We start from the raw sequence: 10852 nt of genomic DNA, 5'->3' as shown, positions 1-10852 counted from the left end.
ATCCGTACCTCCCTCAGGAAAAAAAAAAGACTGGGAAAAAAGAGGGTAAGAAAAATTATTTCTCTAGAAGAACTGTATTGATATTTTATCAGACATATGCAATATGATCCTCCTTGACATTCCTTTGTAGAGTATAATTGCATAAAACAGATTATCTTACCTATCCACCGGGGAAGTCTGATAAGGGCACATTAGCATAGACCTGACTAAGCTTCTTTCTGTAGGCTAACTCTGGTTTGAGCATCCACCTGTTTTCTCTTTTGTCTGATGAACTTCACTTCTAACTTAAGCTAATGTTAACATATTCTTCCTCTACTTCATTATATTTAAATTTCTTTAACATAGGGAACAGGTTTAAAGAAATCCAGTGTATTTTACTTGTTAACTTTTTCCATTATTGTGGCAACTTATGTAAGCAGTGACTTACTGGTATAATGTCAGCAGCATCTTCCAACAGAAGTTAGATCACATCTACATAGCTTAGTCCTAAAGTTACTGGTGGGGGAAAAAGCAAACAAGCAAACAAAAAGATAAACGGGCAAGTGTTTGTGTGGAAGGGTAGGAGGAAAAAGGAAAGGGAGTGGGCAGACTTAGCAAGTTTCTTAAAACATAAGGCATAAATCTTATTTAAGGCACAAACCTTTGTTACATAAGTTATTTCTGGAGAAGGTTGAATTCAGTTGCTAATGACATTTCGAGGGTGTCATACTGTGGCATTACAGGAATGTCTCTTAGGCTAAAGAAGTAAACCCTTTGGGAAATTAAAAGCAGTGTCTTGAGAAAGTGATTTTATTAGCTGTCATTTATCTTACCAGACAAAAGAGAAATCGTTGCAAGCTAAACATTCTTCAGTTTCTGAAACTCATTTGGGCTTGTAAAACACATCACCTTTAAACCAGTAAACTGGGATATTCTTTCTCAATACTGGTGTAAGGATGAAAAGTATTCCCTTCAAGCAACCCAACTTTATAACCAAGAAAACTGACTTTAATTAAACCAAAATCCTTTTTTACTGTCAGGTTCAATTTGAAGCCTACATCTAGTCTGAACAGAAGACTTAACTTTAAGCAATATTAAATAGCTGAAAATTAAGTGGTTTGCTTTCTCATATAATAGGATCTTAAAAGTGTTTCACCTGTACTTGGTATTGTATAAGACCATACCTCTGTATCTGTCTATAGGTTGCTGGTGGCAGTTATGAAAGATAAAAAATAGGTCATTTGACTACTTTGACTCATCACGATATGAGATAGTTTATTCTTCCTCTGCCAAACAAGGGAAAAACTTTTCTTCTTAAGAGGTACTACTAACTCCACTGACTCATGGTTCTGTGCTATCAATTAGATGAGATACTCCTTAAATTTTTCATCCATTTGTTACAATGAACATTTAGAGTCTTAAATAAGCAAATAAAATGCTAGGGAGTAACTTTATAGAAAGATGCATATATATGCCTGTAATTCTAGTCAGTACATAACTGCAGCCATAAAGTACATACAGTCATTTGAGTATTGATACATATGTAAGTCTTGTAGTTAGTGCAAATGCCCATATTTTACCTCAAATTTACTCCTGGAAAAAAACAGTTCCAATAACCATGCAAGGTGATCCTAACTGAAAGTAACAGCAGAGCTAAATCAGAAAGGTGTTGCTACTTCAGTGACAAGCACATCTCTGATGTGACACTTGGAATTTCTAGCCCGCTCACTTCTTCAGTGGCTCCAGAAAATTCTTACACCATTCACAAAAATACGTTCCATAAGTGATGGAAGTGATACATGTGCTTCACGAGTGGCTGAAATTATGTATTTTCATAAAGTTTCTATATTAGTGAAATAATAGCCTTCCATGATTCTTGGGGGGGGTGGGAGTGGGGGAGGAACCAACTAGATTTTTTCCTTTATTAGGAAAACTTTATCTTCTTAAACGTTTCCTATACCTTAAATAGTACTTTCCTCTTTAAATAGGTTGAGATTAAATAAAGTATCAGTATACTTTATGCATAACACATTTAAAAATAATATGAATCTTGAACATTCCTTTTTAATAAAGTGCAAAGATGAAAGATTAAATTTCTCTCTCAAAAAAAAAAATCCAGTTACACACTGTTACCGTGTTTTTTTCTTGGCTTTGCGCTTCTTGTATTTTTGGTCATGCTCTCTTTGTCTCATTTTGTCATCCTCAATACTAGAGTCACTGTCACCACTTTGCTGTTCTCTCTTTCTTTTAGAGGTGCTTTCATCCACCTGGTGCAGTTCACAGTCACTTGAATGTGGCAGGGCCAATTCAAAAGAACCCTGTGCAGACTTAAAATTTGCTGCTTGATTCTGATAGGGAGAAAAGGATAAATTTGAAGGCAGTGGCGGAGTCATCTGATAGTAAGGAAATTGTTGACCCATTGGACTCTGTACTGTGTACTGCTGTGCTAAAAAATGGTTCATCTAGAGAAATAGAAATTTGAGTTGTTACCACTGTAAAGAGGAAGTTCTGAAGAGTTTAATTTTGCATGCATTACAGCTTATACAATGAAAATACTGATAAATTATAAAATAACACAGAATGATTGAGAATAAAGCTTATACATTTTATTATATCAACTAGTATAGTTGGAAAAAGTAGACAATTTTTTCATGGCAAAGTTAGGACAGAGACATAATCTGATTTAAGATTAAACTGCCCGTTAGTCCTTGTGTAAGGTAATCAAACATGGCATTCCTTTCATTTCTTCATCTATGTGTTTTATAAACATTTGTAACTGCAGTGCCTATTGTTGATGTAAAGACATGTACATCTGCAATTTTTTTTAACCTGGTTTAACTAATTTTAAAGTTATTATGGAACAAGGCGTTCCAACAAGGTATAATGAATCCATAGATCAAAGCACTTGGAACAACGCAGTAAGTGTCCAGCTTATTGCTATAGTCCCTAAAGCATCCCAAGAGTCCCCCTCATACAAAATGCACAGTTCAAATACAGAAATAGAATTACAAAGGTCAGAAGAGAGCGGCTTTCTACTGACTGGCAGTAACCAGAAAAATGGTGGGGAGCATGTCCGAGTATGTTATATGTGCAGGCAGACTCCAAGTGAATAATCTGCCTGGCTCACCCAAATAAAGGTGAGGTAGATGTGTGAAGGTGTACACGTGATGAGCTTGCTTCTTGCTGAAACTGCAACAAACTATCGTTGGAGACCTACTGCAATACCATCCCTTCTTGCAAGCAGAAAATGGGATGAAGTTGGGTGTGTGTGCTGGTCTGCCGAGTTTGGTCTCTCAGTGTTTAAGTACTGCATTGTTACTGAGTGGGTTCATCAGCGAGCACAGTGGGGGAAGGCCTTACAACCACAGTGGAGGTGATGGGAGAAGTTTGCGCAAGCACCAGCTCTTCTGAGGGCACAGCCTGGGAAGAGGAGAGGCAGGCCACCACCACATCTGTGCAACAGGGAACAGACCCTCTCCATTTTCCTGCTCAGATTGCAGGTAGCTAGAGTAATCTGTTCAGACTTCATCCCTGCTACAAAGGGCTGGCCATTCCCCAGTCAGACTGGGTGTCAGCAGTTCTATCCACAGTTGGTACCTCACATTAAATACTGGGTTTCTTCAGTCCTACCGATCCATACTCATCAGATTCAGAAGCTCCATGATGTGTTTGGCCCACAGGTTGCCATCTGAAGAGACCAGTTGCCTTGCCTTGTGGAATATCTCAGACAAAAGCGATTAGGACAAGAATGGCCCAGTGTGCCAGAGTCTGTTAGAGGGGAAGTGGAACACGGGTTCTCACTGTCTACTGCTGTGAAAGTAAATCATGAATGTGAGAACTGCAAGAGCATGTAAAGGTTCAGGCCAGAAACCCTCAAACTCTTGCTGCCCTAACTTGGGCAGTGGTGATGTGCTGGGTGAGTTTTAGGTTTGGTTTTAGAACATTTCAAACTTCTGCTGGGCATTTCTGAATTGAGTAGAAGAGCTAAGAGGTTCCCTGACTGAATTAGCTGTATATGAAGAAGCTATTGCTTGCATGGTTGTAATTTTACTAGGTTAGCTTGTCTCACTAAGGGCTTGGTTTGGAACACAGTACAGGAGAGCGCACTGTCTGTAGACTCTGACATTTTTAGCCTCACTAAGCTATATATGTTTAAGACATTCCTGCAGTAAGAAAATAGTTTGGTTTGGTAGATCCCCTGTTACTATAGTACCCTTAAGTGCTAAAATAAATAGACCTAATATCGTCAAAGCTAGAGCAGACTAAACCACATTTTGAGACATTAATAAGCACCGTTGTTTGCAGAAATGCAGAATACATTTGACTTCATAAAAAAGCTCCCAAATTTTTAACTTTTAACACAAACTCACCATCTTTTGAAAGCCTGAGTATTCGTGAGGTAAACTATTGTTCATTGGAAAAGGAGTAACAGGAAATGGAGGATTTCCATAAGGCTCTTGATACCTAGGAAAAACAAGCAAACGTACAAAGACTAGATGTCCACCACATAACTGCTTACCAGAGTGCTGAGACTTAACTCTTGGGCTAGAATGAGAATATCCAAGAGGAGAATTGAGATATTAACAACTGGACTTCCATGAAAAAACTGATAAGACAAGGAAAATACACCCAAAGGCTCAATTAATGAGTAATCCTCACATGTACTTAAGTGGAGATGCAGAAGAGTTCTGGATTTCACCATGGGAGTTTAGCTTCCACAGAAAGTTCTGTCAGATTTGTAAAGAAAAATGTTGAAACATTGAAAAATACTGAATCTGGGTGTTCAGACTTCCATTATAACAGCTTTACACCTGTGCATTCATATGTGCATGACAGCTGCTTGTACATACACACACAAAAAATACAGATATAAACTCAGTGCGTTTAAAAATATTATCTCCCTTGTCATATTCTTTTCCCCTAACAACTGCAAACATTGTTAGTACAAACACCATATTACAATATTTTCTCATGGTCCTGTATCTTACAGAAACAAAGAATAGAAAATTCAAGCTAAACAACCAAATGTTAAAATTAACTACAGCCCTTTGCAAGTCATCAGTAAGGATGCAATTAAAGCATGCAACAGCTGTTTTAATGAAAAGCCTGAAGATTGCTCTACCACATCAACTAATTTTCATAGTAAGATTTTTTTACAAATATACAGTTCATTCACAGGTGATCTTTGTTACCTATATGAAGGTGAATGTAAGTCAATATAGTTCTCAAAACCATGTGTAGGGCTGTTTAGTTCTGATGAGTGAGAACTCCCTGTAAATAAGACAAGAGCATAATGACTATTTAGTTATGACTATTCAATTAGCAAGTTAAAAACACAGAAAGTGTTCTGTGTCATCTGCAGTGTGCTAGTATGTCTAAGGTAGTACATAAAGGTGAGGTGCCATGTTATGGCAGATAATCTATGGCATCATTTTACTGCTTGAAAACCTTCATTTATCATTTATTCACTTACAGAAGCATAAATCTGGGCTGTTGAAGTAATCCAGAACAGAGTAATTCCCATTCAGTTACAGACATGGGAGATGCTTCTGATTTTAGGAACCTCAGCCATTCTACTTAAACCCAGCAACTGCTCTGTACAGCCTTTGAAGTAAGGAGTGGCACAGTGCATAGTGGGAACATGAGTCCTTAACATTTGGGTTGCAAACGCGGCCTGACCGTTAGCTTTCTAGAAGGTTTATTTTCATAAACATAAAATGAAGAATGTGACTCTGATCTGACTATATTCTTCAAACTACAATCCCTTCCACTTAAAACAACAGCTCTGATAACTCTGTGGCTTTAGTATAAAAACTATCAAACAGCTTGATAGTTGCTGCACTTACTAAATCAACTTTTCCTGCTAGACTGCAAGTTAAAGTCACACCTTGATTCCTAAATGTAATCTGGTGTGAAAACCTGTGTTGCTATGTCTTCCATACAGCGTGGTCTGAGCTGGCTTGCAAGTTCTGAACCAACCTATTGTATTCTCTTAGTAAACAAAAAATACAGACTGAATCCTTCCCTATGCAAAAACCACAGGTTTTGTTTCCTAAAAAAAATGGACTGTAATTTGTTCAACTATAAATCGTCCTCTTTGTAAAAGACTGTAGGATTAAAAAATAGTCATTAAAAAACAATTTAGAAAGACATAAAGTTAATCACCGAGACTACTGGACGTACCAAACCGATACTGCACTTTAATTGGTCTTCCATACAAACGGATTCCATTCAGCAAAGCTATTGCATAAGGCACTGATTCTTTGTGCTTAAAGCAGACAAATCCAAAAGACTTAGGTTTTCCTTCTTTGTCCTTACAAATTGTCACTTTGGTTAATGGTCCAGCCTGAAAGAAATTTGTGTTATTTTCTCACAGAAAGTAACAGAGATTGACACTTTATTCTGTTTTGAATATTTCATAATGACGTATATTTTCCATAGTCAGAAACAGTTTAAGTTTCTCAGTATAAGAATGTCTACTTAATTCGAAAATGTCTCTCCACATTCCCCAAGCTCAAATTCTGAGCCTTCTACAAACAAAAATCAGCTCCACAAACGTTAAAAGGGAACCCAGCATCAGTCCATGGGTGAAGTTTAGTCTTTAATAATCAAACTTTGATTAATTTTAAAACAATGATGATTGCTGCAAGGGGAGAGGACTAATTTACTGACGCCATAGCAAAAGTTATCTTATGTGTGTACAGCTGCTAGTATAATTATTACAGAGGTTTTTTGCACAGCTAATATAACTAAGCAAATTGATAATATCAACTATGTAAAAGTGACCTACTCCATTAATATGCTTCTATTTTACTTTTGCTTAAATTCCTAAAATGGGCAGCATCAACACTGGGGGAAAGCAAACCCGAATAGAGTAGTGCTTCTGGAACCACCACAAAATGGTGTTCTGTACTGCCTAACCCTCATCACAACTGCATGGCAGTGAATCAAGGGACCCTGTGATCTCATCAGAGATAACATACTGTTTCTGCCCCCCCAGTCCCTCCAACAAAACAAAATGCTAAACCACACCCTTTGGCTGAAATATCTTCATTGAAAAGTTCTATCTCTGCCTACATGTACCATTTTAATCCTTGCATAGTACTTCTAGAACCAAATTACAGCAGTGATATTCCATAAATACTGGCTCCATTTTCAAAGAAAACGTCATTTCCATAATAGATATCAAAGATGATGAATTTTCTCTACACAAGATGGAATCAGTGTATTAGTCACCAAATCAACAGTTTCTCATCAAAACAAGCTATGTGTCTGTACAGCTGATTTAGCAGAGTGAAAAGAAGTGGCCAACAGCAGTCTCCTGCCACAGCTCAGGAGTGTTAAGAATGCAACAACTTAACTTTAGGAGGATATAATATTCAGATGAGCAATGAAGTGAACATAAGTTACATAGTTATTTTTTAATCCGTCAGTAAAAAAAATTACTGAATATCTAAATTACTGTAGTAGATGGAGAATTCATTGTTCTGAATCAAAAAACAGCACTCACTGGTAGAACTGGCTTCCACTACTACTACTGATAGGATGTGTACTTTTCAGTAAAAGTCGCTCCGAAGTCATCTATAGCTTCAGGCAAACACAAGTTAACTCGTAACAGCTTTACAGCAATTAAACTGCATAAACACTTAAACATTCAAAATAAACACACAGCATATGCTCAGATGAAGAAAATAAGCCACAGAAAGTAATCTACTTTATTATTCTGCATTTTCAACGACTCCTGTCAAACAACAAACCTGCAATTTGTCTGCTGTGAGCATTTAGAGTGATGATGTGGAGCCATCTCCCTTATTATACCCTCCATGTTGTCAGACTGAAGATATTAAGGATTGTCATCTGTGATAATAATGTCTGATTGCTGTATGCTTTTGCCAGCTGTGTATAAACTAATCCTCAATTAAGTAAGATGCTTTTGCTGAAAATGAAACATCCCCACCCCCCAACCCTGGTGAAAGTAGGGAAGTCATATAGACAAACACAAAGGATCAAAAATCATGTACTATTTTTTATTACTGGTGCAGAGGGTGATCAGGCTATACAGCAATGGATACTACCTAGGTCGTCCTGTGCAGGGAATCTTCAAAATGTTGATCTTGTCTTTCCAAATATCTTGATATCTTGAAGTTTACGGGGATTTTTTATTTGTTTGCTTGGTTTTTGTTTGGTTTGGTTTTGGGGGTGTGTTTGTTTTTAAAGAAGGGCTTTCAGTAAGATCCTGAACATGTTTATTTTTGCTTGAGTTGGCTCCTTAAGGCATTCTTGTTGTTACTCTGCACTATACTGCAGTTTTTAAAAAAGTACATATATCCAGTCTTCTGATTATTATTTGCCTAACGAGGAGGATCTGGCTCTTCAAGAACTAGGAGCAACAAACTCAAGTCCTTTGCAGATCAGTCTTTTAAATATGTAGTCTTCCTGTTCATAAATAAAAATATTAATAGTTTAGAATTAGTAATAGATACTTGCTCATAATTTGATGGGGGAAAAGCTACAGGTCAGGAGTGCATCTTTAGGACTATGTCATGGCAGGAATACTGAACTGTACACTTTCCAAGAAAGGACAATACTGCAATGAGAAGCATATGCCGTTGCAGCAAAAGACAGAGAAACCTGAGTGAGAACAAGATGAAAAGAAGGAAAAAGATAAGTAAGTGTTATTGGGATGACCCAAAGACCCAGATAAAAGTCAGCAGCTGGATGACTGCTGCAGATTATGCAGAAGAGTCATGCAAAACTGCATTCTGAGAGCATCCACTTATTTTTATCACTTTTGTACATGAATTTGTATGGTATTACTCATGTTCCCTGGTAAGATAAGCTTTCTTAACCTAACATTTACAGTTAAACAGCAGACTACTGTTTAGTATTGGAAACAGGTAGGAATATGGCATAGAAAAGAAGGGGGGGGGGGGGGGGGGGGGGAAGAAGAAACAACTGTTTCTTAGCTAACTTTAGGGAAAAGTTAAAAACTGAAAGTTAGGGAGAGATGGGAACAGCTAAAAACCCAAAGGGCCAGAATATACCAAACAAAAAGGCCTTTCAGTGCAAATGGGGTAGCATGCTGCGGTCTTGCCTAGTTAACAAGACAAGTATTAATCAGTGGAATAAAACTGGTGAGTAGAAATAATTGATTAGCAAATGAAATTGCAAGAGAACAGAGGATTCTGCCCACCTCTTTTTTTGCACTCTTTATTTTGCAAACTCACCAGAAGGAAGCAAGGTTCACTCTGAGACTGGGGGAAATTAGTGGATTGGTAGAAGCGAGTTTATCACCATGCTGTCAGCTAAACTGCCCAGTCAGAGTCTGGGACCTTTCAGCGTGACAGAGGCTGACTGGATCATGCCAGGAAGGAAAAAAAACCCAAAACCACAAAACAAACACACCATAAACAAATTCAGGAAAAGCCCATAATCAGCAGCTGTTGTCAATCCATCTTGGAATGTGATGCTTGCATTACTGATATAATGCTCCCTCCTCTCCGTATCCTCCCCGCTCTTTTCCTTACTACTTTCAGGTTAATAAGCCTGGCCTAGCCAAAGATACTGCCAATGTGAGAGCAAAACTGAAGGCAAGTCAGTGTCTTAACATTTTCTGTCTTTGCCGTTTTCTTTCCTCCTTGGCATACCTTATTTCCAAAGAAAGAGAGTTACGCTCAGGTTTGGAACACGTCCAGCTACTTAGCATTTTCCCACCACCTCCCTGAAAATCCCACCGATGGAATTTTTAGTATCTTCTCAAGCATTAAAACATAAACCATTTTGATGTAAAGCTCATTTACAGGTGGAAGTCCAGAGCCCCACCTGCAGATCATTCCTCGCATTCTGTTAAGTTTCAACCTTATTCAACTCATTTTCAGGTTTTACACTTAATCAAATTATTGCTCAAAAATTTCTTGCTCATAATACGTGGAAAAAAAAAGGTAAAAAATACTTTTCCTTGGGGATTTTAAGAACATCTTTAAATTACTTAACTTCCTCGCTAACTCGGGGCCCACCAAGACTTGCACAGCCGGAGGAGACAACACCGAGGAAGGGGAGACGGCCGGCACAGGGACCGCTCCCATGCGCAGCGCGCCGAGGGTGGCGGAGCCGCAGCGGCGGCCGCGAACAGGCGAAGGGTGCCCGCCCCGCGCACCGCCCCGCAGGCGGCAGGCCCCGGCCGCCGCACCCCGCGGCGCGCTACCGGCAGGCCCCGGCCCTGCCCGGCCGGCGCCTTCGCGCTTTCCGGCCGCTCTCAGCGCTGGGCTCCTGCGGCAGAGGCCGCCGCTGCCGCGGCCGCTCCCCAGGGCAGAGCAGCGCCAGCGCCGCCGCCCGGGGCCTCTCCTCGCCCCTGCCCGGCCCCGGGGGCAACGCGGCCGCCGAGCCCGGCTGGGGCCCGCCGAGGCCTCCGCCCTGCGGCCCCGTCCCGCCCCTGGGGGCCCGCCCTCCACCTGCAGGAAGAGCTCGTAGAGGATCTCCTCCCGCACGCGGCTCTCCAGGTTCCCCACGAACAGCGTCCGGTCCGCCTCCTCGGACCGCCCCGGCGACGACATGGCGGCGCCGCCGGCTCCCGCCGAGGGAGGGGACGGGGGAAGCGCCCCCGCTGCCGTAAAGCGCCGCGGGACGGGGCGCGTTGCTAGGGAGCGGGCTCGGTGTCCTAGCAACGCGGGAGCGCCGTCGGGCGGGCTGCCGCAGCGCTGCGTGTGAGGGGAGGAGCGTCGCGCAGAAACGGGGCCGTCGTGCGGGTGAGGTGTGAGAGGAGGGGAGGGGACGGGACGGGGCGGGGAAGGCGAGGCGAGGCGGTGGCGGTGGCGGTGGCGGTGGCGGTGGCGCTGCCCCCGCCGGAGGCCTTGTCACGGTTTTGAGAGACTTA

The 10852-nt window shown here is 40.9% G+C and overlaps 1 protein-coding gene across 1 annotated transcript; it reads right to left on the bottom strand.

The window, feature by feature from the left end:
• Positions 1-784: 784 nt before the first annotated feature.
• RBM11 (RNA binding motif protein 11) lies at positions 785-10633 on the bottom strand. The gene is made up of 5 exons (XM_075516514.1): positions 10431-10633; positions 6163-6325; positions 5172-5250; positions 4350-4443; positions 785-2441 (listed from the first exon to the last, which is right to left on the bottom strand). The coding sequence occupies exons 1-5, from the start codon at positions 10530-10532 to the stop codon at positions 2109-2111; spliced, it is 771 nt and encodes a 256-aa protein (XP_075372629.1). The 5' UTR covers positions 10533-10633; the 3' UTR covers positions 785-2108.
• Positions 10634-10852: the final 219 nt, after the last annotated feature.

This window comes from Mycteria americana, chromosome 1 (assembly GCF_035582795.1).
Source record: "Mycteria americana isolate JAX WOST 10 ecotype Jacksonville Zoo and Gardens chromosome 1, USCA_MyAme_1.0, whole genome shotgun sequence".
In the NCBI taxonomy this organism is placed as follows: Eukaryota; Metazoa; Chordata; class Aves; order Ciconiiformes; family Ciconiidae; genus Mycteria; species Mycteria americana.
This window is presented reverse-complemented; position numbering and strand designations above follow the sequence as displayed.

What these genes read in the sequence shown, in the direction of transcription:
- RBM11 (XM_075516514.1), bottom strand. Translation starts at nt 10,532, where the DNA reads ATGTCGTCGCCGGGGCGGTCCGAGGAGGCGGACCGGACGCTGTTCGTG. An exon ending in TAAAGTGCAGTATCGGTTTG is followed by an intron (nt 5,251 to 6,162) that starts GTACGTCCAGTA and finishes TCTTATTTACAG; the next exon opens with GGAGTTCTCACTCATCAGAA. An exon ending in ACTCAGGCTTTCAAAAGATG is followed by an intron (nt 2,442 to 4,349) that starts GTGAGTTTGTGT and finishes CTATTTCTCTAG; the next exon opens with ATGAACCATTTTTTAGCACA.